Source organism: Entelurus aequoreus, linkage group LG01 (assembly GCF_033978785.1).
Source record: "Entelurus aequoreus isolate RoL-2023_Sb linkage group LG01, RoL_Eaeq_v1.1, whole genome shotgun sequence".
In the NCBI taxonomy this organism is placed as follows: domain Eukaryota; kingdom Metazoa; phylum Chordata; class Actinopteri; order Syngnathiformes; family Syngnathidae; genus Entelurus; species Entelurus aequoreus.
The window spans coordinates 3,272,662-3,298,934 of NC_084731.1; the positions used below are offsets into that span (position 1 = coordinate 3,272,662).

The window sequence follows — 26,273 nt, forward strand, 5'->3', positions numbered from 1 at the left end:
TAACTGACCAGATCCTTGTTCATGTAAACAAATCATATACATAGTACAGTGGGAACCTATTTTTTTTAATTTAATGATCTGGTTTTCGACAAAAAGTTTTACCATTTCGGCCAAACATTGAGCATAAAAAATGAGTATGTTTGCCTACGTATCATTGCGCAGAATAGAGCTTCGAAACAAATAATCCCACACATTTTTTCTTGATTAGAACTCAAAATAAGAAAAAAAAATCAAAATCTATTTGCTTCAGTGATTTTTCATACGATTTGGTCTTTGTCTGACCTTTATTATTAACAAAAACCGAGGTACCACTGTCCATATTTACTGTATATTTATAAATACAGTGGTACATCAGGATACAGGTTGAATTTATTTGAAACTATAACACAACTCGTACCTCCTAGAACCAGTATTCTGAAACCATTGAAATGAATTAAAAATCTATTTATTTGGTGCATGGCCCCAAGACAGCACAATTTTAACACATAACATGCCTTTCAAAAAGAAAAGCTAACTTTAAGATAATAAATATTGTATGAAAAACAATACAATAGCATGTTGTACAAACAACAACAGTAGTTTTATGAAGTAATATAATAATAATGTACAACATTTACCCTGGGGAGTGGACTTCTACTGTATTTACTTCCAGCTGCTTGACCATCAAACACAGCATTGTTTCCATATTTTCATGAATCAATGTCTGCTGTTTAGATATTATTTTAACGTCCTCCGCTGGCGTTATAAACTCCTTCTGCTTTAGTATAGTGCAGACTAGCATTGACTGACTCAAACTACCAAATGCTTAGTCATAATAATTTATTTATTTAATTCAATGAATATGATTCGCTTTTACTTCTTAGCGCTGTCTTTTACACTCACTTTCTTTGTTCTCATGGTTGGAAAAACAAAGTTATGTCCATCTCTAGCTACAAGCTAATGCTAGCGAGTAAGACCAGATGTTTTGGTTGAATCTTGCGGGGTTCACTGTGAAATTTGCTACGCCAACTAGTGGTGGGAAGGCTTTTAATCCGAATTTTTACTCGTAACCAAAATCATAACAGTTAGCCGAGAGACAGCACATATCCCGAATTACTTTAAAGATGGGGCACTTGTACCACTAAAAAAACGTTGTTTATATAAATATGTCATTGCTTATTATTTCAGAGTCTCGTGAGTTCCTGCTCTACGCTCGCCAAATTGAGATCAGAGGAGTGGACATAGACAACCCCTACTACAACTACATCATCTCCTTCACCGTGCCAGACATCGACAATGTGACTGTGGTGGACTATGACGCTATGGAGCATCGCATCTATTGGTCAGACGTGCGCACTCAGACCATCAAGAGGGCTTTCATCAACGGCACTGGGGTTGAGACTGTGATATCTGCTGGTATGACTCATACGTCCCATTAATAACTGTACGTGCATGTAAATATTGTCAGTGTATTCTCAGGACATTGAATCAAACACAACTGAACATCCCAGCAACCTGAGGGTTCTTGGTTCGATCCGCCATCCTAGTCACGTTCGTTGTGTCCTTGAGCAAGACACTTCAATCTTGCTTCTGATGGGTAGTGGTTAGGGCCTTGCATGGGCAGCTACACATTCAGACACTGATGGTGTGAATGTGTGTGTGAATGGGTGAATGTGGAAATAGTGTCAAAGCGCTTTGAGTACCTTGAAACGCGCTATACAAGTATAACCCATATACCATCTAAGTCTGTGAGCATGAATTGATGAATCTTCTCATAGATAATCTGAACAGTCTCCAGTTGAGATCGATTCAATCCCCTAAGAATGAGTACCGGTAACTGTACTGTATTTAACCCAGGTGCATGAATGAAAATGATGGGGGATAGACCACAGACCAAGTGAAGGGGTAAGGGACTGGAGTTTAGCCTCGACCCCCACTGACCAATTGTAACGGAGTAAGCATTTTCGGTGTAGAGCAGGGGTAGGGAACCTATGTTTTTAGAGCCAGATATGTTTTTTTTTTATGACTGCATCTGCCTCTCAGATAAATCTTAGCTGACATTGTTTAACACGATAAGTAATGAATAATTCCGCTGGTAATCACAGTGTTAAAAATAACGTTCAAAATATAAAACATTCTCATGCATTTCAATCCATCCATCCGTTTCCTACCGCACCTGTTCAAGAAGTCGCATTAATGGTAAGAAGTATTTTATTTATTATTGGTTAACTTCAGAATAACAATTTTATTAAAAAGAAATAAGAGACTTACTACACTCTAAAAATGTTGGTCTTACTTAAAAATGCACGCATTTAGTTGTATTCAGTGTTAAAAAATATTATATGGCTCTCACGGAAATACATTTTAAAATATTTGGCTTTCATGGCTCTCTCAGCTAAAAAGGTTCCCGACCCCTGGTGTAGAGGATGCCGAAGCAGAGAGTTTTGGCAAAGAGGAGACTTACCCTGTGCACTGAATTGATATCTATTACAGGAGTCCCTTGTTTATCGCTGGTGATTGGTTCTGGACATGCCTGTGATAAATGCATTTCGGCAAATAAATAATTATTCTTTATAAAGTGAATGTTTTCATAATTGGAGCATAAAAAAACCTCTTTACTACCTTCTACACACATTTTAACATTATGAGAAGAGCCCTCTAGAAGTGAATTACCACCCTTCAGTCACCTTTGCACTCGTTTAATCCAATATAGTAATGCTGTCTGAGGATGAGCCAATCAGTGGCCACAATACTGAATAGCGTGCTCTGGTTTGGTCTCATCTAGTGGCCAATAGTACTGTAGTATTGACATTTTAGTAAATTTTGCCATTTTTATACTTGAAAGTTCTTAATTTAGGGTAAAAATTTGTAGAATATGCTTTAAAATGAAAAAAATCTGCAATGTGAAGCCACAATATTTGAAGTATATTGTGGCAACTGTATTTCATTAAAAGAACATTTACTATATTGCCCTCCCAGGATTCATTATCATTTCAAAAGCCCCTGAAATGAGCATGATAGGACCCCAGAAATGAGTTGAAGTCAAGCACAAATCTGTTTGAGACCCATTTTAGTGACATGCAGCGTCCTTTATGTTAAAAGAAGAACATACGAACATACTATATGGGATACTGTATTATCAACAATTCTGCCTTTGCGAATATGAACTGCGTCTGGAAACAAATACACAATTGTCCCTTGTATGCTTGTCCATCTTCAGATCTGCCCAACGCTCATGGTCTTGCGGTTGACTGGGTTTCCAGGAATCTCTTCTGGACCAGCTATGACGCCAATAAGAAACAAATTAATGTTGCGAGACTGGATGGCTCGTTCAAAAACGCTGTGGTCCAAGGCCTGGATAAACCCCACTGCCTGGTTCTGCATCCCATTTTGGGGTGAGTCACTGCATACGCATGACATGAAGCTGTCACAATAAGTCAAAGTGAAACTCTTTGAAATATCACAAAGGAACTTTTGCATATGTTCACCTTTAAACTGTAACACACTCACTTTTAACCCTCCTGTCCGTTCCCTTCTGTCGCTGTCTTCCATTTGTGAAACACTCCTCTGAATTATTCACGTCCTGTCTGTCTTCTGATCTGTTTCCTTCTGTAACTTGCGTCTCCTTCCTTGTTTAGCAAATGTCTGTTTTCCTCTGTCTTGAAACCTAATCCCTCTGCTGAGCTCCCCAAAGCAAACCTGCCTGGCCTTTCTTCTAAGTAGAACAGCAGAGACAGACCATCTGTATTTATATACCAAACTCAATTTTCTCATTTGTTTTGAGTTGGAATAAGAAAGTAGAGATTCTCTCCATTTCTGTGGCCTTCTGTATTTTGTCCAATTCTCCCTGCCCAGCTAAATGGAAGAATGTTTCCGACGTGAGCATTGTCAGCATGGGGGGGGGGAATGAGAAGCAGATGCTGTGAGATGTTTGTCCTCTTTCTGGCACACTAACGCTGCATGCACCCTCAGGGTGTGTGCAGGCCAAGCGTGTGGTGGAAGCGTTAGGCTTTGAAAGGAAATGGGCAACATTTTTAAAGCTACTTTTAAACAAACTAGTTTGCACTCACTCTAAGTGCAGTTGCAAACAAGCTTGATGTGTTTTAGGGACACTTACAGAGAAAGAATGTCCACCCTAGATTTCTGCTATAAGCAACTCTACAATTCCCAAACAAGAATGAAAAGACTGGACACATTTTGAAGATCACATCATCCTGACTACAAGGGAATACACACTCATGTAGTGTGTGATCCATCCATTTTCTACCGCTTGTTCCTCTCGGGGTAGCTGGGGGTGCTGGAGCCTATCCCGGCTGCACTCGGGCGGAAGGCGGGGTACACCCTGGACAAGTCGCTACCTCATCACAGGGCCAACACAGATAGACAGACAACATTCACACTCACATTCACACACTAGGGCCAATTTAGTGTTGCCAATCAACCTATCCCCAGGTGCATGTCTTTGGAGGTGGGAGGAAGCCGGAGTACCCGGAGGGAACCCACGCAGTCACGGGGAGAACATGCAAACTCCACACTGGAAAAAAGTAATATGCAACAACACTGCGCCACAAAGCATTGCTAAACAAGAAGCTCTGGAAATTGAAACTTTCCATCAAACTGAGGAATAATACAGCAGCAGCATTAATACGCTCAATTATTTATCTCAGCAGCAGAAGCATATATACTAATAAAACATACACTTTTCACCTACTTATCAATAGGTTATTGTTAGCTTTCAACTTTCATGCAATTTTAATGTCCGTTGATTTACCCCCTGTATTTATCATTTATTCACTTATTTTTCCTTTTTCATCCATGTATTGTTTTCTATTCTTTGTTATTTAAATGTACTTCTCATTTATTCACTTATAGTAAATAATCAAATAAATACTGGTTAACACTGAAATTGAACAAACTTTTGAACAAACTTTTTTGTCAATGAAAACATTTATTGGTAGTTTGTTCACAAGAAGTGAACAAATGAATAGGATTCAATTAGATCTGATCTTTGTTCTCTTTATTAGACATTTCTGCAGGTGTGATGTTCCTTAATACAACCTACTAAGCATGTCCGAAACAAATTAACCATAAACAAAATAATATCTATTTTCCCTCCAAAAAAGTGTTGTACTGTATGCGTTTTTTGCTCTGCTGTGTATTCCTTTATCTGGATTAAGTAAAATAGTAGCGAATGTAGTTTTGCTGACTCTCTCTGCTTGCCCACCGCAGGAAGCTCTACTGGACAGATGGGGACAACATCAGCATAGCCAACACTGACGGCAGCAACCAAAGTGTTCTTTTTACCAACCAGAATGTCCCTGTTGGTGGGTATCACAATGGTCTGGGTGTTCCTCAGGGCTCTGTTCCGGAGCCATGTGAAAATGGGATTATATAGATTGAAACACTCGCAATGCAATGTTTAGTCACATGCAAAGGCTTAGGTCAGGCTGATTACAAAAATATATACTAATCAAATATACTGCAAAGGAAGGGACTCTTGAAAATTGATGAAAAACGCAGTGTGAAAATAAATAAATTCTAACTAAATTAATAATAAAAAAATTAATACATATGTTTCTTAAATAAACTGTCAAAAAAATTAAAGTGCAAATGAAAATATAGCTACACCACTTTAATCATAATTTTTGCGCTTAAGAAACTTATTTATAACTTTAGTGCCAGACTTCTTTGTTTGACATTGTAATTACTGCAACAAGTGGTGGAAAAGCGTACTACAACTGAGTACCGCTGCGGCCTGTACGGACCACAGCTGAGAAAGGGATATTTTTTGTTGGCCCTCACGGGGGTGCATGTAGGCCAAAAGTGGCCGCCCGCTCTATGTTTAATAAACACTGCTGTAAATGATGGTGGATATATTTACAACAATGTCAATTGAGCGTTGGGCCCCTCAAGAAAAAATGCAGATTGTCTTTGTAATGCAGTTGTAAAGTTGTAAATGCCACATTCATTTTATAATTTCATGAATTTGTGCTTTTAAATTAATCTATTTTGTGTTTTTTGTAATACTTTTTAAAGTTTCTATACTATAATATTCTGTTTTAGAACCTCTTGAGTGTTTGTTTTCCAGGGCTCTCCATTGACTTTGACACAGAGCAGCTTTACTGGATCAGCTCAGGTAATAGCACCATCAGTCGCTGCAAGCTGGATGGATCTGGACTTGAAGTCCTCGAAGGGGTTAAGGGCAAGTTGACCAAGGCTACGGCTCTGGCTATCATGGGTAAGTCCCCCAATTTAATCGCCTGGAATTGTGTTCATATATCCCACAGTTGTGTATTCTTTTAATGGTAAACAACAACGCGAGGTGTGGCTCCAGTATCTCATAATAATGTCTACTTTATTCTTCAGGGGATAAGCTGTGGTGGGCCGACCAGGGAACTGACCAGATAGGAACGTGTGACAAGAAGGACGGTGGAAACTGGAAAGTCTTGAGGAATAGCACATCCCCAATGATGCACATGAAAATCTACAATGAAACTGTGCAGAAAGGTGCCTATTTTGTCTTTGCAAAGACAGTACTTGTTTTCAAATCATTAGATATTCAGATAAAAAAACAAAACCTTATTCATTCATTTATACAGTTGTACCTCAACTTACAAGCTTAATTGGTTTCTGTGACAAAGCTCTTAATTCAAAACACTTGCATCTCAAATCAAGGTCTCCTATTGAAATTAATTGAAATCAATTTAGTTGGTGCTTTAAATGCTGATTCTGGAATTAAGGAATCTTATACAGGCATATTCCGGTAGCTATGTGCAAATATGGGGGTCCTGTGTGAAATGCCAGCTGATAACGGGGGACAGGGAGACAGGGGCTTGGCTCGTGGGAGTTTGGTGTGTGTCTCCAACACTCGTCAGAGATTATGTTACTGTTGTATTTTTGCTTGCTACAAAAAATATAAAGTGGTCGTTCTACAAGGCAAAATTGGGTACTGATGGGCGGCAAAGCTTGAGACGTTCCGCGGTGTTTACTCCAGTGTTTACTTTATCACTTAATTAAGCGCGGATTTGCGAGATCTCGTAAAAGTCTGCGCTATTTTGCTGCACGGTGGAGCCACAAAATGGGGATTGTTAGACGGCAGATGGCGGTGTCGTTCAGTGGTGATTATGCACCGCAGCCGTGACGCGTTTTGTGGAAATCAGGGGTCACTCTGCTTTAATATGGTGCAGGCTAGCAGTGCTACGCTTCCATTGCTCAATGTTTTGTCATGTTTTTGATTTATTTTTTTTAATTCAATGAATATCGTCTGCATCTTTTTCTCAACACTGTCCTTCACACCCACTTTCTCCCTTCCCATGGTTGGAAAACAAAGTTACCGGTATGTAGATTTTTAGCTGTAAGCTAATGCTAACGAGTAAGACCGGATGTTTTGGGCATTTGCTACGTCACCTAATGGCGGTGATGCTTGTAAGTCAATTTTTACTTGCAACTTCAAGCTTAACAATTAGCCAAGAGACAGCCCTTATCTTAAAACACTCTTAAGTTGGGACACTCTTAAGTTGAGGTACCACTGTACCTCCTTGGGGAAATTTTTCAGACAGCACATTTGTTGATATCATTCTTCTACCTGTCAAAAAGAGAAACTAAATAACCATGTAAGGTATGATTCTTTTACCAGCACGTATCCTGTTTATCTCAGCAAGTGGACATCTGTTTATATCTTTACTTTTTGTGTTTTTATGTGTTTGCTTTTGTGCTTTTTCTGTTTCCAGGCACCAATCTCTGTAGTAATAAGAATGGTGACTGTTCCCAGCTGTGTCTCCCCACCTCCCCGACCACCAGAGCTTGCATGTGCACTGCAGGATACAGCCTGCGCAGAGGCCAGCAGTCTTGCGAGGGTGCGGCGGCACGTTAGATTTTTATACTCTGTGGTCTTTTAAAGGGGTAAAACACTTGTTAAAGAGTGTGTGTTTGCTGTAGGTGTTGGCTCTTTCCTGCTCTATTCTGTACATGAGGGGATACGTGGTATTCCTTTGGACCCATTGGACAAGTCTGACGTCCTGGTACCAGTGTCAGGCACTTCTCTGGCTGTGGGAATAGATTTCCATGCTGGTAAACCAAGCAGTTTTGAATAATAAAAATCTACATACCTGCATATTTTTATCAAGAGAGAAAGAGCCCATTCATCTTTTTATTAATGTCCCCTCAGACAACGACACTATCTACTGGGTGGACATGGGCCTGAGCACAATCAGCAGGGCCAAGCGAGACCAGACGTGGAGAGAGGACGTGGTCACTAATGGCATCGGCAGGGTTGAAGGAATCGCTGTTGACTGGATAGCAGGTGAGATGAGAGGCAAACCTTGTAAGGCAGTAAGTAGTCTTCGACCCCTTTAAACCCTCAAACTGGCTTGCTTTTCTTTAAACTAGATGATTTATGAAGTAATGTATTAATAAGGTACAGCATTTATCTTGGAGAATGGACTTCTACAATATCACCTTCCAGCTGCTTCTCCGTCAAACTCATTTCGTCCATAAGAATAAAACAGCTGTTTAGAGTCAATTTTAGGGCATTTAAAGTACTTCTTATGGGTTGAACAAGTACCAAGGATGTAGAAATTAGTTAACATTGGGGGGGAAACATATCAGAATCCTGACAGATAACCATAACTCCATAACATAACCCAAAACCTGAAAGAACTGTGGACATAACTTAGTGCATCATTTGGACATCCGTTGTCCTTTCTGGATCTATTATAATCAATAATATAATTTTTTAGGATTATGATCTTACCTCATACGGTGAAACTTTCGCTAACACTTCTTTCTATTTTATGACTGTATTACATTGTTACTTATCATTGTTATTTGTCATCAGTCCCTCCAATTTGCATGCCTTCAACTGCCTCACTACTCTTTGTACTGTCATCCTCCTGATAAGACATTGTTGCAAATAATCTCTCAAGACGGCTCCTGTGATAGTGTTTCTTTACTTGGCTCCTCTGTGCTCAGCCATGCCTGTGTGTGTGTGTGTGTGTGTGTGTGTGTGTGTGTGTGTGTGTGTGTGTGTGTGTGTGTGTGTGTGTGTGTGTGTGTGTGTGTGTGTGTGTGTGTGTGTGTGTGTGTGTGTGTGTGTGTGTGTGTGTGTGTTCTTGTATTTCTACCCTTCTTGAGACATCAACAAGGAAAAGTACCTATAATATGAGGACCGGTGAACAAGTTAGAACATACAGTAAATCATGGTCCCAATAGGGAAAACCATTGCATCTAATAGAGAGCCAAATACTAGAGTCCGTGAACACTGCTCCAATGTTAGAATTTTTTGTTGATTTAATGTGCATACAAAAGTAAACATTGACAGGTGCAAAGGCAGCAATATATGATAAAACAAGACGGCAGCTAAAGAAGGACTTACCTATACATCCCCGAAAAAACCCGCCAGATGAACAGCTGATTTTACGACTTCCGGTGCTGACGTAAGACAACCTGCGTCCCATGTGTGACAATAGGATGAACAAATACACTACGGTACTAAGACTATAGTGGCCATTCAATCAATCAATCAATGTTTATTTATATAGCCCTAAATCACAAGTGTCTCAAAGGGCTGTACAAGCCACAACGACATCCTCGGTACAGAGCCCACATACGGGCAAGGAAAAACTCACCCCAGTGGGACGTCGGTGAATGACTATGAGAAACCTTGGAGAGGACCGCATATGTGGGTAACCCCCCCCCCCCCCCTCTAGGGGAGACCGAAAGCAATGGATGTCGAGTGGGTCTGACATAACATTGTGAAAGTCCAGTCCACAGTGGATCCAACACATCAGCGAGAGTCCAGTCCACAGCGGGGCCAACAGGAAACCATCCCGAGCGGAGACGGGTCAGCAGCGCGGAGATGTCCCCAACCGATGCACAGGCTAGTGGTCCACCCGGGGTCCCGACTCTGGACAGCCAGCACTTCATCCATGGCCACCGGACCTATGCAACTCCCCCTCGCAAGGGACAGGGGAGAAGAGGAGAGAAGAAAAGAAACGGCAGATCAACTGGTCTAAAAAAGGGGGGTCTATTTAAAGGCTAGATTATACAAATGAGTTTTAAGATGGGACTTAAATGCTTCTACTGAGGTAGCATCTCTAACTGTTACCGGGAGGGCATTCCAGAGTACTGGAGCCCGAATAGAAAACGCTCTATAGCCCGCAGACTTTTTTTTGGCTCTGGGAATCACTAATAAGCCGGAGTTCTTTGAACGCAGATTTCTTGTCGGGACATATGGTACAATACAATCGGCGAGATAGGCTGGAGCTAAACCGTGTAGTATTTTATACGTAAGTAGTAAAACCTTAAAGTCGCATCTTAAGTGCACAGGAAGCCAGTGCAGGTGAGCCAGTATAGGCGTAATATGATCAAACTTTCTTGTTTTTGTCAAAAGCCTTGCAGCCGCATTTTGTACCAACTGTAATCTTTTAATGCTAGACATTGGGAGACCCGAAAATAATATGTTACAGTAATCGAGACGAGACGTAACGAACGCATGAATAATGATCTCAGCGTCGCTAGTGGACAAGATGGAACGAATTTTAGCGATATTACGGAGATGAAAGAAGGCCGTTTTAGTAACACTCTTAATGTGTGACTCAAACGAGAGAGTTGGGTCGAAGATAATATCCAGATTCTTTACCGAGTCGCCTTGTGTAATTGTTTGGTTGTCAAATTTTAAGTTGGTATTATTAAATAGATGTTGGTGTCTAGCAGGACCGATAATCAGCATTTCCGTTTTCTTAGCGTTGAGTTGCAAAAAGTTAGCGGACATCCATTGTTTAATTTCATTAAGACACGCCTCCAGCTGACTACAATCCGGCGTGTTGGTCAGCTTTAGGGGCATGTAGAGTTGAGTGTCATCAGCATAACAGTGAAAGCTAACACCGTACTTGCGTATGATGTCACCCAGCGGCAGCATGTAAATACTAAAGAGTGCAGGGCCAAGAACCGAACCCTGGGGAACTCCGCACGTTACCTTGACATAGTCCGAGGTCACATTGTTATAGGAGACACACTGCATCCTGTCAGTAAGATAAGAGTTAAACCAAGACAAGGCTAAGTCTGACATACCAATACGTGTTTTGATACGCTCTAATAAAATATTATGATCGACGGTATCGAAAGCGGCGCTAAGATCAAGAAGCAGCAACATAGATGACGCATCAGAATCCATCGTTAGCAATAGATCATTAGTCATTTTTGCGAGGGCTGTCTCCGTAGAGTGATTTGCCCTGAAACCAGATTGAAAAGGTTCACAGAGATTGTTAGTCACTAAGTGTTCATTTAGCTGCTGTGCAACAATTTTTCGAGAATTTTGGAAATAAACGGAAGGTGGGAGACCGGTCGGTAGTTTACCATGAGGTCAGGATCGAGGTTAGGTCTTTTGAGCAGAGGATGAATAACCGCTTTTTTGAATGCTAGGGGAACAGTGCCGGAGGAAAGTGATAAGTTTATAATATTTAACACTGATGGACCTAATAATACAAACAGTTCCTTGATAAGTTTCCCAGGAAATGGGTCAAGTAAACATGTTGTTTGTTTTATCCCACTTACACGCTGTAATAATTCCTCTAATATTATTTAATCAAAAATAGAGAGACTATTTTGGAGGGCAGTGTCCGTCGTATATACAGTCGTATTTGTGTTAATAGAACCCAGTTGTAGCTGGGATGCGTTGTCTTTAATCTCCTTTCTAATGAGTTCAATTTTCTTATTAAAGAAATTCATAAAATCATCTGCCGAGTGGGTGGAGCTAATGGGAGGAGTCCCTTGTTGGGTTAGCGATGCTACTGTACTAAACAGAAATTTAGGATCGTTTTTGTTGAGGCGGATGAGATTTGAGTAGTATTTAGCTTTAGCTAAGGTAAGCATGCGTTTATAAGTTATTAAACTATCACTCCATGCTTGATGGAAAACCTCAAGTTTAGTCGCGCGCCATTTGCGTTCCAGTTTTCTACATGATAATTTATGAGCTCTAATTTGTTCTGTAAACCATGGGGTGCGCCTTTTAGGGGCCCTTTTTTGCTTTAGCGGTGCTATACTATCAATAATTTCGCGCAAGGCATCGTCAAAGTTGTTAGTGAGGTTATCAATAGAGCCGACATAATTTGGGAATGGTGCCATTACCGAAGGCAGTAGGTCAGCAAGAGTCATCGTTGTGGCAGCATTAATGTTGCGGCCGCTATATCAGTTATTATTATTATTAGCTTGTTGACAATGAGTCAAAACTTCAAATTTTATAAGGTAATGATCGGACATTACTTTAGTATATGGAAGTATCATAACTTTGGAGGTGGTGACACCCCTGACAAGCACTAGATCTATTGTATTACCGTTGCGATGCGTGGGTTCATGTATTATTTGTGTAAGACCACAGCTATCAATTATGGTTTGGAGCGCCACGCACTGAGGGTCCGATGGGGTATTCATATGGATATTAAAGTCCCCCATTATGATTATATTGTCGGCGTGCGTCACTAGATCAGCAACGAACTCTGAGAATTCACTGATAAAGTCCGAATAGGGCCCAGGGGGGCGGTAGATAACAGCCAGGTCGAGAGGTAGCGGTGTGACAGACCTCATAGTAAGGACCTCAAACGATTTATATTTATTATTTAGGTTAGGGGTAAGGTTGAAATTTTCATTGTATATTAGTGCGACACCCCCTCCCCTTTTAAGAGGACGGGCAACATGCGCATTCGTATAGTTAGGAGGAGATGCCTCATTGAGCGCAAAAAATTTGTCTGGTTTGAGCCAGGTTTCGCTAAGACCAATGACGTTAAGATTGTTGTCTCTAATGACCTCATTAACTAATAACGCCTTGGGAGACAATGATCTTATGTTTAAAAAGCCCATATTATAGGTATTGGGCTGTTTTGACGAGTTTTTGTTAAGATTATCCGTAGTGGCAATATTAACAATGTTACGTTTATTATGCGTAGTGCACTTTAAATAGTTTCGACCATATCTAGGAATTGATATGACGGGAATTTTCCGATTGTTTGCTTGGTGCTGCAATAGACTGGACATATCATAATTTGCCACCTCAGTAGAATGCATTTCCACCTCTGACACAGACACAACAGAAAAAATATTATGTGAATTGTGTATTATTCTAAGAGAATTGCTATGCGTACATGGATTATCCAGCCTGGCGCTGGCTAGTTCTAGCTTAACTGACTCCTCACCCGGACTAACAGACATTGTAATTGCCTGTGACCGGGCTTGCTCTAGTGTAGTCAGTCAAGTGAGACTTAAATAGTAGTCTATGTTTCTAGACAGGATGATGGCGCCTTCCTGGTTAGGGTGAAGGCCGTCTCTCATCAGCAAGCCTGGTTTGCCCCAGAAAGAGGGCCAGTTATCAATAAACGTTAGTCCCTGTTGCCTACAGAAGATAGACAGCCACTTGTTAAGCGAGACTAATCTGCTATACCTCTCATCATTGCCTCTCGCAGGCAGGGGGCCAGAGACAATTACTCGATGCCTGGACATCTTTCTGGCGAGATCACAAGTCCTGGCTATGTTTCTCTTTGTAATCTCTGACTGTCTCATTCTAGTGTCATTGGAGCCAACGTGTACAACTATATTCGCATAATTAGTGGTGCGATTAGCCTGTCGTACGTGTTTACTAGGCCTGTTGCGAGTTAGCTCCCTAAGATTAGCTTCAATGTCAGGTGCTCTGGCCCCGGGGATACACTTTACTGTGGCTGGTTTGCTAAGCTTTATGTTTCGGGTGATGGAGTCCCCTATGACTAAGGTGTGGTGCCCGGTAGACTGGGGTGTAGGACTAGCTAAAGAGCTATATCTATTATGCGTCTCAACCGGTACACCGTAGCTTGTAGGCCGCTTAGGACTGCTACAAGCTGGGCTAGTTAGCTCGCTACAGCTAACGCTAGCAGATGTGTCCGCAACATCTAAAGTTACGACATTACTCTGCTCTAACTGGCGGACACGGCCCTCTAGCAGAGCCAACCTCTCCGTGAGTATGGTGCAAGACGCGCAGGAAGCCATTACTCACAGTGTTTTCTGTCACAGAGTGAAGTTCCTGCTGTCCTCAGGGAAGTGGTCGCGGTCTGCGGGAGTAGCTTCCTACTTACCTTCTGACCGGCGCTGCCTTTCTCCGCGCTAGGTTAGCAGCTAGCTAGCTGAGGAAAGGGTGGTGGGACAGAGATCGGGTGATTTGCAAGTTAAATAGTACCACTAAATATGTTTGAGAAGTGATAAAGAAAGCTGTAGAACAATTAAAAGCACACAGATAGAGCGATACTTAGCCTTTTTCGCAACAGCGAACAGACGGCGAGCAGTCACGGACGGTGAACCCCATTAACAGTTAGCTTCTACAGCTGTGTTTCCCAAAGTGCGGCACAGGGGCCATCTGTGGTCCGTGACTCGTTTGTCATCGGCCTTAAGCAGATTACAAAAAACTAAAAATAGAGATTTCATTTGGTTCGAAGGTCTCAAGAAGGTAAGAAATACAATAATGTGTGTGCGTGTGTTTGTGTGTGAGTGTGCGTGCTTGTTTGTTTCCTTGCGGGGGTGTGGGTGTGGGTGTGGGTGTGGGTGTGGGTGTGGGTGTGTGTGTGCGCACATGCGCGCGTGGGTGTGTGTCTGATGATGGGAGGAGGTGTGTCATCCCACTGGTGTTATCATAGATTAAAAAAAAAAAGAACTGAGTATGTCCGGCTCTTGTTTCAGCTTTTATTGGTGCCATGCCGTGCTGAGAAGAGATGACAAACATTTTGTGTTGATGTTACTTGGGAACATTGACAAAGTTATCAATCAAATAATGGACAATCTCAGGATTAAGAGGATTTCACCAAAATACATGCTTTCTAAATATGAGTATACTAATAGCAAGACATTACAAACAAGCCATATTTACAGTCTGTCTCCTATATTTGGGGGGAGACGTCCCCCTGGTTTCTACTCCTATACAACTACCGGTAGTATAATCCACATGCTCTAGGAGTTGTAGAACATTACTATTCCTTTTGGTGTCACCACAGGAAACATCTACTGGACAGACCAAGGCTTCGATGTGATTGAGGTGGCCCGCCTGAACGGCTCTTTCCGCTACGTGGTTATCTCCCAGGGCTTGGACAAGCCTCGCGGAATCACTGTCCACCCTGAGAAAGGGTGAGAAGGCAACAATTATCACTATGGGTGGTTATTTCTCTCTTGATTGATTACTCGAGGTGTCATCTTTGTGCCCGTGTGTGTGTGTGCAGCTACTTGTTCTGGACAGAGTGGGGTCAGTACCCTCGTATTGAACGCTCCCGACTGGACGGCTCGCAAAGGGCTGTTCTGGTGAATTCCAGTATTAGCTGGCCCAATGGTATCTCCATTGACTACGAGGTACAGTAAAACAAACCACACAAAACAAGCTATGGTAAGAATGATAGATTTTATTTAAAAACACCTTTCCTGTGCACAGGATGGTATGCTGTACTGGTGCGACGCCAGTACTGACAAAATCGAGCGCATCAATCTGGAGACGGGAGAGAACAGGGAAGTGGTACTGTCCAACCAGAACATGGACATGTTCTCTGTGTCCGTGTTTGAGGACTATATCTACTGGAGTGACCGGTTAGACGCAGTCCTTACTTGATTGTTACCAGTGAGACACTTTTCTTCCTTATTGCCCTTCGCCTGTTTTCATGCAGAACTCATGCCAAGGGCTCCATAAAGAGAGGCAGTAAAGACAACGCCAAAGACTCGGTGTCTCTGAGGACCGAGATTGGGGTGCAACTCAAGGATATTAAGGTCTTCAACAGGGCCAGGCAGCAAGGTGAATCTCTTATAACATATGAACACACTGGACACAATTATAATAAAACAAGTAGAATGATGTAGACAAGTACAACAACAGTAACAGTTTGAATAGTGTAAATTATTATTGAATTTTTAGTAGTGCTGTCAAACAATTATCTTTTTAATCAGATGAAGACATTTTTAAGTTTGGATTAATTGCGATTAATCAGAAGTTATTAGTTGCTTGCATATTTTAAATTAACTTAATAAAATACCCTAATATTTGAACACAACATTTTTTATTGGCAGAAAATCTATCCAGGACCATTTCTCAAAATATTTCACTTGAATGCACATCATTTATTTGCTAAAAACTTTTTAGCAGTTTTATCAAAAGTCCAGCCAGGGTGTATTCTGGAGTGAAATTTGCCAGCGAGCACACCAGTCGAATTCTCTTCACTCATCTTTGCACTGTTGTATGCATTGACCTGATCACTGACCCTAAAACAAACCTGCGCCGTCTTTCAGATAATCATACACGATTAAGGTTAAGGAGCAGTCAAAATAAATTGCATGAGTAATATACGTATATTCATAAATAATGCGATCATTTTATGATTTTGGTGCAGCATTTTTTGTTTTAAGTGCAGCATTAATAGTTGCCCAACTCTACTGAACAATGGCGGCGCATTGCTTTTGTCTTATCCACTTGTCTTTGTGTATTTACATATTTTACTGGGAAGGCCAAGTGTTCCCAAACAAGAGACTTTCACAACAGACGATTTAGAATATGTCAAATGCCTGCAGAATCAAGTGGCTGTGCTTGAGAACCAAAACAAAACCCTGATCGAAGAGCTCAAAACCTTGAATAATTTGATTGTGTCAAAACTGTTCAAGCGCACACACGAGCTGGGCTTTCAGCTCTTTGAATACAATCATTTTTCTTAGAACACTTCAGGTTGAGATCCCCCATCTTTTTATATTTTGCTTAATTTAATAATCAGATATAAACAAAATAATTTAGACATTTTTCCACCTACTGTATTTTCCGATGTAAGAGGCATGCTAGCATGCTAGCTGGCCACCGCCATTATGGGTCTGTGACTACTAAGTATTTTGTATTACCTTATTGACTAATTTTCTGGTTTTATATCAGTCTTCTTTATATATTTTTTTCACAGTCGATTGAAGGAATAGGTTTGGATAGTAAGCTGTAATTAAACTGCCTTTTTTCATCTTGTTCAAACGTATACCTTAGTGCACTTTATTTGTTAACTAGATGTCACATTTCCGGCGCCTACTGTGTTGTTTGTTTCTTCGCAGTTGCTTAAAGTGGAAGAGGCACAATAGGAGTTGCTATTTTGCTCCATAAATCTGTTCCTTTCATATACTCGAGTAGTATTTCTGGGAGGTACACGTATGTTATTGTCACTGGCCAGATTTCCAACACCCCAGTTCCCCTATGACGATGACACCTTTTTCAAACGTATTTTTCTGAATCTCCCTGACATGTCAATGTACTATTTGATACTTGGAGGAGACTTTAAATGTTGGCTCGATCCCCAGCTTGATCGCTCATCACCCAAAACGTGTCCGCCATCATTTCAAGCTCTGACTCCTCTTTGGCACTATCTCTAGCCATGACTCTAACTACCCAAATGCTGAACTGCAATGTAATTGTTTATGTAGTTGGCAAGTGGCGTGAGGCACACTTTCTGTCTCCTAATGAATTTGTACCATTTTGGAAATTGGTACGCCTGTGTAATGAACCAAAAATTCTGCATCAAAAAATTGGATTAGAAGTACATGTACCTTTACACCAGTAGTTGTCACACATCTGGTTGAATTTGAGATCATTTGAGCAATGTTATTAGATGAAATAGTCAGTGAAGCATCCTTGTTTGGGCAACTTAAGTAAAACGTGAGTAAAGTGCATTCGCCAAGGACACGACAGCTGTGACAGGGAAGGAGGAAATGGATTTCCAACGACCTACCCTTCGGTTACTGTACGACCCGCTATCCCTCCTGACCACGCCGCCCCCTTGATTAATTAACAAGGTTTGTTCAATAACCTCTTCATGTCCTTTTACAGGAACAAACGTGTGCAAAGGCAACAACGGCGGGTGCCAGCAGCTTTGTCTTTACCGCGGCAACGCACAGCGCACGTGCGCCTGTGCCCACGGCATGCTGGCTGAAGACGGAAGCAGCTGCCGCGACTACGACGGCTTCCTGCTCTACTCGGAGCGCACCATACTAAAGAGTGTTCACCTGTCGGACGAAAACAACCTAAATGCGCCCATCAAGCCGTTTGAGGACGCTGAGCACATGAAGAACGTCATCGCGCTGACTTTTGATTACCGCGGAGGCGGGGGGAAGGGAGCCAACCGGATCTTTTTCAGTGACATCCACTTTGGCAACATCCAGCAGATCTCTGATGATGGGTCTGACCGCAAGACTGTGGTCGAGAGTGAGTATTACCGCTATATAATTTGATTTTCTGCCTCATCTACAACATTTTCACATTTGATGTGCGCCTGTAATTCATAATCAGTTCCTCACGATGTTTTTTACGCCTTTTATATTCAAAGATGTAAAAAAAAAAAAAGAAGCCAGACGAATTTGTGCTCAAATGAAAATGATGGAAGATAGACCACAGTCCAAGTGATGGACTACATTAAGTAACTTATAAAACATTTAAGTAAATGTAGGTAATATTACATTTGACTAATTAAGATCTGTATGTTATATTGGGTGTCCATGCTAAATGGATTCTTTATCTGAAAACAACTCAATTTGACACTTTTTTTGTGCTTGGCACCACAAAATTTACTTAATAAATTAACAATATTAGGTGATGCTGAACAATTGTTTCCAATTCAAAAGCCGTTTAAAATAATTATTCAGTGTTCAGCTTTGATAAAAAATTGACGGTGTCAGCATTTTAACCTTGTAATCACAGTGTAGTGGGTACATCTGTATTATTGGATCTTATTCCATTGTGCAGTTAAACACTTTAATGAACAAACAGACAGAAAAGCTTTGTTTGAGTTATTTCACCACTCTTTTCAAGTGACTTTAATGATATAAGCGCTCATTCCTTGCAACGATGATCGTCTTGGCAATGACTTTAATGGTAAATGATTAGTTGTACTGTGTAGCTCCCAGGGCTGTGGATCATCTGGTGATTAATGGCCTCAATCAGGTAGCCGCACCCCCACTGGCTCTCTGCCCTTCTTTCTTGAACAACCTCAATAGATCCTGTCTGAACTTCTGGGACGTGAGCACATACAGCATTGGGTTTAGGACGGTGGACGCAATGGCCGTGAGTCGCGAGAACACGGTGAACGCACCGTAACGTGGCGAGGTGCCGGTGGCACCTGAGCTCTGATCAGACAGTAAGGCCAGCATCAGGCCATAAGAAGGCAGCCAGCATAGAGTAAATGCCAGAACCAGCATTGCAGATGTCTGGGTTACCTTGTTCTGGTAGCGTTCTACTTGTGGAGCCTGGCCCGCGTTCTGAGTCCTCCACAGGAACAAGTAGATGTTTCCGTATGCGATGGTGATGGTGATTAGCGGGAGCAAGAAAGCTAAAAGGAAATGGAACAATCCGTAAATTAGCTGGTCTTTGTGCGACAAGAAAGCGAAGCAAGTAAGCCCGTCGGAACTGCCGGGAGGGGTTCCCAAAATTCCAACTGAGCGGAACACAAACTGAGGCGTCGCCAGGCAGCAGGCTGGTACCCAAAGAAGCGTAGCCACCATGGCAACCCGGCGAGGAGAGAGGAGGCGGTAAGCTGTGGCAGGGTGCACCACCGTCATGTAGCGTGACACGGCGAGGGCGGACAGCGTGAAGGCGCTGGCTGAGGAGCAGGCCGATCCCAAAAAGCCCGCCATGCGACACAGGAAGTCTCCAAATGGCCACTGCTGCATGGCGATGGCGGCGGTGTGAAAAGGAAGCGTGGCGAGAAGAAGCAAGTCCGCAGAGCTGAGGGCCAGCAGTAGGACGTCTGTACCCGTTCCTGTCATGGAGCTCTGTGCAGACTGACCCGCTCTCTTCCTGTGCCTCCGACAGAGGATGAACATGACTGTGCTGTGGCCTGCTAACCCCAACACCAGGATTAGGACATCAAAAAAAGGGACAAGGACCTGCTCCACATTGCCTGGCCTGCTGTGACTACTGTTTCCCAGCAGATCATCTGCACCTGAAGAATTTCTCGGCAGCATTTTTATGTCTTCAGTTTAGCCTTTGCCTTCGTAATGATGCTCGTGGTGCTCATAAAACTGCAAATAGGACCTTGGACTGGAAGGGATTGCTGACATTACGGGTGAATGGCAGTTTACGCAGGAAAACAAAAACAATGTCCTCTAACCGTCAATGATGAAACACACCACAGGGAGCCTGTTATTGTTAAGTATGCATACACACCGTAGACACGCTGCCTCCTGACATTGGTCCATTAATGCGCAGCCATAGAAATAAATCCATGCTTGTTAAGACATTCCAAACTGAGTCAATCCTGGAAAATAGGTTTGAGCTTCGCGTGGGGTTTCCCGTCTCGTGACATCCCAGGCTGGCAGGCAGAGACATCCAAGGAGGCAAACAAGCCGGCGGTGGAGGAAAAGTGACGTTGAATACCTTTACAGAACGACTAGATGAAGGTGAGTCGTCGGCAGGTGAACTCTGGACTGACTATGACAGAGCAGGACGGAGATTGGGTGGCCTGCTCACTGTGGGTGGTCCCTGTGGAAGCCAAACATACGTTTGTAGGTTTTTTTTCTTCCCAGACTCAGTTGTTTCTGTTCAACTCACAAAACAATGTGAATATTTTGCACAAGAGACGTCTGCAAATGGGTCATGTGATGTACACGCACTGGCCACAACATTTGCTCAACCTAATAAGGATCCAGTACGAAAGCTGTTTAAAAAAAAGTGCCTTTACAAAGATCTCAACACACATTTTTTATTGACACTGTCACCAAGGTTTTAATTGTTCTTTACTTTGGCTGCAGTTTGCAGTGAGAATTTGCAGAATTGTTGATACAGCTCTTTCATCGGTTCTGATTAGTGCAGGTAAGTGTACCTAATGAAGTGTCTGTTAGTGTGAAATCAGGGTAATTATTGACTTGCTGATAACAAGTACGGACCTTCTATTTGCTTCAAATCAGTGCCACAGAGCAGTGTCAGTATTATCAGCATAGCTCAGAACAGTTATATAAATGGGATTGTGATCTGTGATCAGTGATCAGTGTGTAGATGAACTGAAACTGTTGTTGTCTTTCGGCAAAAGCATAATTTATTTGGTTTGTTTTTTACGACGGATGTCCGTGACACAACCCTCCCATTTATACGGGCTTGAAACAGGCACCGGGTATCCAATGGCTGAGCTTCGGGGAATCAAAGATGCACGTGGGCATGCTGATAAGCTGTAGCAGAAAGACGTAAATGGAAAAAGTAGACGAATCGATCTACTCTGAGTGGGAGGAGAGGCCTCCACTTTGCTTCCAAGTAGCGGCAGCAAATGTCGATTCACGCCCATACTGCTCAGTGCACTACGGACACCGACGTTGGGTGTGAAGTGTTTCATCCGGTGATAAAGCTGGCTGACCTCTCAGCCACAGCTGTTAAAATACTTCACATTCAGCCCAGGGACAACTTTAATTAATAGACTCTTACTGTTTGGGTCAATTAACAAAAATACATCTAATCGCTGTTGTCCGTGAAAAGAAAATTAAATAGACACATCTGTGTTTAAACCAGGGGTGTCAAACGTATGTCCCAAGGGCCAGATCAGGCCTGCGAACAGATTTTATCCGGCCCGCGGGATGAGTTTGCTAAGTATAAAAATGTACCTGAAATTTTGGAATGAAAGTAACAGCTGTTCTAAATGTGTCCACTGGATGTAGCAATATCAAGTCTTTGTATCTTTGTAGATGATGCTACATATGTACAAAATAAACCAGTCGAGTGCACCAGTCGAGGAAAATGATCAAGCTACATAAATAACATACTGTAATTTGATTTTGATTAAAAAATAAAAAAAATATTGATAGATTGAAAATGACTAGCAATGAGTTGACTGATGAACATTATCACATCATTTATTCAGAAAATATAAATAACGACAAATAAAGATAGAATACTATTAACCACAATATGTAAGTGTAAAAAAAAAAAAAAAACATTATGATTTGTACATTTTCAGAATGTGCTTGTTCTATTTTTAAACAAAGAAAACAAACTGAAGTTGTCTTTATTTTTAAGTTATCGTGCTGTGATTTTACCAGTCCAGCCCACTCTGGAGTAGATTTTTCTCCATGTGGTCCCAGATCTAAAATGAGTTTGACACCCCGGTTTAAACCAAGGGACTTACTCCAACTTTGCCGGTTCTTGTCACTTTTTTTTTAACTCACTCCCAGGTTAAATTTGTGCTCTTCATCCTCCTCTCTTGGTGAGGCATTGCAAAGGAAAATAATACACCACTTCCTAACAGTTGCTGTGACCTTTTTGGTGAGGCATTAGTTGCAGAAAAGCCTTGAGTCACACCGGGTTCTTGGAGATGTCTTGGCCCTGGCTCTGACCGCTTTCTTCCACCCCTGCGGCATTTTAGCCCCGTACGTGAAGTGACGTACTTCTGTTCTCTCATCTCCATTAGCTCTTTTTCGGGTTAATTTTGGGCCTCATTTGCAGTTGCATTTTCTTAAGGAAGTATTGAAAAACAATATAATAGAATGTACTACAAACAACTACAGTAGTTTGATAAAATAATGTAATAATAATGTACATATACCTTTGAGGGTGGACTTCTATACGGTATTTCCTTCCAGCTGCTTCTTCGTCAAACACACCATCAGCAGCTACTCCTTATTTTTATGGTTTGATGTTTACCGTTTAGATATTATTTGACATCCTTGGCTGGTGTTATTATCGTATATTCCGGACTATAAGCCGCTACTTTTTTCCGAAGGTTTGAACCCTTCGGCTTATACAAATGTAACTAACCTAAGGTTTTTTCTTCGCTCTTGGCTAAATTCTGGAATGGATTAAGCAAATAAATCAAACAGTGCACAAAAAAGGTCCTTTTTAAGGAACTGTTAAAACTCAAAGTGTTTACAAAATACAAGGAAGAAGAATCCTGATAAAAAATATTGAACCTTACTAAAAGTGAGAAAATCGTATTCATATCATAAAGGATGAATACAGACATCAATTACTTTTCTGTCTTGTTTGATCAGCCATTTTACTGCCATGTAACAGGCACTGTTTGGAAACAATTAAGGCATGTAAATAAACATTTACAAAATCTATGTAAATATATAATTTCACAACGAACCGGTATATATCTGTGGCTCATAGTCCGATGCAGCTAATATATGATCTTCAAAGATTTAGTGGTGCAGCTTCTATACCGGTGCGGCTTATCGTCCGGAAAATACGGTATATCTTTTATGGACTTATTCTGCTTTTGATATTACGCAGACTGGCATTGTTACGGTCGAAGTAGACTACACGCTCATATTCTTTGATGCTTTCTTTCTTTAATTGAATGAATATCATATACTTTTTCTCTTCAGAACTCTCCTTAACATTCACTTTCTTTGTTCTCATGGTTAGGAGAACAAATTTATGTCAATCTTTAGGTATAAGCTATTGGTAGCAAATCAGACACCAGTTGCTTTGGCTGGATTTTACGGGGTTCACTGAAACATTTGCTACACCAACTACCGGTTTGGAAGCTTTTGTTTGCAATATAAAGCATAATAATTATCCAAGAGACAACTTGTATCCCGAAAAACTCGCTAGCTGAATATGGAGATATATTACAGTTTCCAGAGGAACTACTGTATGTTTTTTGCTTCAATTCAGAGTACATTTGTAATACTAAGCACAGTTATTAAATACATTATACAGTCAGTTTTACGAATTAAGAAACATTTACAGGCATACAATATTGTGTTACAAATGTGTGTACGCTATTACAAAATGTGCAGTTGAACAATTATTTACAATTTAATGCAGAGAAAAGTAATCTGCAAATATGCCAAGCCAAGCCACCAATAGGCGTAGATCTCCTGTGTGAGTAATATTTTAGAAACAACTTAATTATGTCTGAGTCCTGTGTTCCACTTGGTCTGTGGTACATCCCCCATCATTTTCCTTTAAGCACAAATAGGTCTGGGTTCTTACGTGTTGAATATAGAAAAAAGACCGTGCTCTTCAAAATGGCCTGTAGTCATTCGGCCCCCCTGTGCTGTTGCAGAGGTGGGTTCCGTAGAGGGTCTGGCATACCACAGGGGCTGGGATATGTTGTACTGGACCAGCTACACCACCTCCACCATCACCCGCCACACTGTGGATCAGAGCCGCTGGGGCGCTGTTGACCGTCACAACGTGGTCTCCATGTCAGGAGACGACCACCCCAGAGCCTTTGTCCTCGACGAGTGCCAGAGGTTGTCCTGTCATAAATACCTTTCCGTGCTCCTCATTTGTCATCTTTCCTTGGTTAATTTCCCCTTTTTTTCCACACAGCCTTATGTTCTGGACCAACTGGAACGAACAGTCTCCCAGTATCATGCGGGCCACACTCACTGGGTCCAATGTGCTGGTCATCATTGGGACCGATATCCGAACCCCCAATGGTTTGGCTATCGACCGCCGTGCTGAAAAGCTTTACTTCTCCGACGCCACCTTGGACAAGATAGAGCGCTGCGAGTATGACGGCAGTCGGCGCTATGTGAGCGACACACAGAGAATATATATTTATCTGTTTGTTGGCACCTCCTGAATTCACCAGTGTGGTCGTGCTTCCCCCTGCAGGTGTTGCTGAAGAATGAACCTCTGCACCCGTTTGGTCTGGCCGTGTATGAAGACTACATCTTCTGGACAGACTGGGTGAGGAGGGCTGTGCTCCGCGCCGACAAATACACCGGAGGAGACATGAAGGTCCTGCGTGCTGATATCCCCCAGCAGCCCATGGGAATAGTCGCCGTGGCCAACGATACTAACAGCTGTAAGTTTTTTTTCCCCACCCCTGTATTTGCGCAATGGCTGTTTAGTGACAACATGACAGGATGTCAGAACAGTTGTTGTCCGTCTCAGTCATCTAACATCATCCAAAACCAATCTCCCTTAGGCATCCAGGTTGTAAAGTTAACCCCTAGTGTAGTTGTTCACGTAGCTGACTTTCATGCAGCTTGACATCCCTGTTCACTCAAATCCTGTGATTGACTGGCAATCAGTCAACAAACAACAGAACCAGCTGAGTAAAAAAGTAAAAGTAAAATGTAAGACAATGCTTGACAGATTTATATTGTTTCATTTTGGTGCGCGGCTGACAATTGAAAGCAACCTGCAGGCAGGCACCGGCATAAATATTATTTTATGTGACATTGATGGTGAGCGGCCTGTCATCATCTGCACAGAAGCAGTTGTTGGAGTTCTTCAAGTGTATTTATGATAGACTGAATTAATCCAGGGACGGAATTGGATTTTCAGAAGTGGGGTGATGATACACAATTGGCTTGAGTACAAGGGGCATGGTTTGAAGGATTCCAAGTACGTTTTTTTCTTTTTGTCCCTTTTTCTGTGTAAAACAACTTCAATACCATTTTACTCATGCATACATTTCATTAGATGCATGTTTTTAGATTATTAGAAATACCTGATAAGCTATTTATTTATTTTGAATGTGTGAAATAACAAAATTAATAATAAAGGAAACAATTGTGGGCTATCCACAATTTATATGGAGACAGCGTGGCGTGGTGGTAGAGTGGCCGAACGTGCCAGCAACCTGAGGGTTCCTGGTTCAATCCCCACCTTCTACCAACCTCGTCACGACCGTTGTGTCCTTGAGCAAGACACTTCACGCTTGCTCCTGATGGGTCGTGGTTAGGGCCTTGCATGGTAACTCCCGCCATCAGTGTGTGAATGTGTGTGTGAATGGGTGAATGTGGAAATAGTGTCAAAGCGCTTTGAGTACATTGAAGGTAGAAAAGCACTATACAAGTATAACCCATTTATCAATTATTGTATGTATATGTATGTACATATATATATGTGTGTATAAATATATGTATATGTGTAAATATATGTATTTAAATATATATATATATATATATATATATATATATATATATATATATATATATGTATATGTGTAAATATATGTATTTAAATATATATATATATATATATATATATATATATATATATATATATATATATATATATATATATATATATATATATATGTATATGTGTAAATATATGTATTTAAATATATATATATATATATATATATATATATATATATATATATATATATATATATATATATATATATATATATATATATATATATATATATATATATATATACATATATATATATATATATGTATATGTGTGTGTGTGTGTGCATGTATATACATACATGTGTGTGTACATACAGTACTGGCCAAAAGTTTGGACACACCTTCTCCTCATTCAATGTGTTTTCTTTATTTTCATGACTATTTACATTGTAGATTGTCACTGAAGGCATCAA

The 26,273-nt window shown here is 41.3% G+C and overlaps 2 protein-coding genes across 2 annotated transcripts in view; one reads left to right on the forward strand and one right to left on the reverse strand.

Annotated features, from left to right (window-relative positions):
* LOC133646090 (low-density lipoprotein receptor-related protein 1-like) overlaps positions 1-24,922 on the forward strand; it is a 64,988-nt gene extending 40,066 nt beyond the window's left edge. Inside the window, exons 18-33 of the mRNA XM_062041088.1 lie at positions 1,168-1,395; positions 3,200-3,374; positions 5,209-5,303; positions 6,068-6,217; positions 6,346-6,486; positions 7,710-7,835; positions 7,918-8,049; positions 8,147-8,281; positions 14,985-15,114; positions 15,207-15,333; positions 15,413-15,564; positions 15,642-15,766; positions 17,822-18,196; positions 23,985-24,174; positions 24,254-24,458; positions 24,542-24,922. Coding sequence (XP_061897072.1) covers positions 1,168-1,395; positions 3,200-3,374; positions 5,209-5,303; positions 6,068-6,217; positions 6,346-6,486; positions 7,710-7,835; positions 7,918-8,049; positions 8,147-8,281; positions 14,985-15,114; positions 15,207-15,333; positions 15,413-15,564; positions 15,642-15,766; positions 17,822-18,196; positions 23,985-24,174; positions 24,254-24,458; positions 24,542-24,922 — 2,867 coding nt within the window. The remainder of the gene's footprint in view (positions 1-1,167; positions 1,396-3,199; positions 3,375-5,208; positions 5,304-6,067; positions 6,218-6,345; positions 6,487-7,709; positions 7,836-7,917; positions 8,050-8,146; positions 8,282-14,984; positions 15,115-15,206; positions 15,334-15,412; positions 15,565-15,641; positions 15,767-17,821; positions 18,197-23,984; positions 24,175-24,253; positions 24,459-24,541) is intronic.
* Positions 18,773-20,141, reverse strand: LOC133647035 (delta-type opioid receptor-like). The gene is made up of 2 exons (XM_062043089.1): positions 19,204-20,141; positions 18,773-19,113 (listed from the first exon to the last, which is right to left on the reverse strand). The coding sequence occupies exons 1-2, from the start codon at positions 19,948-19,950 to the stop codon at positions 18,928-18,930; spliced, it is 933 nt and encodes a 310-aa protein (XP_061899073.1). The 5' UTR covers positions 19,951-20,141; the 3' UTR covers positions 18,773-18,927.
* Positions 24,923-26,273: the final 1,351 nt, after the last annotated feature.

Coding starts and splice junctions, on each gene's coding strand:
- LOC133647035 (XM_062043089.1), bottom strand. CDS start 19,950: ATGCTGCCGAGAAATTCTTCAGGTGCAGATGATCTGCTGGGAAACAGT. Junction 19,114..19,203: donor TAGAACGCTACCAGAACAAG/GTAACCCAGACA, acceptor CTGTCTGATCAG/AGCTCAGGTGCCACCGGCAC.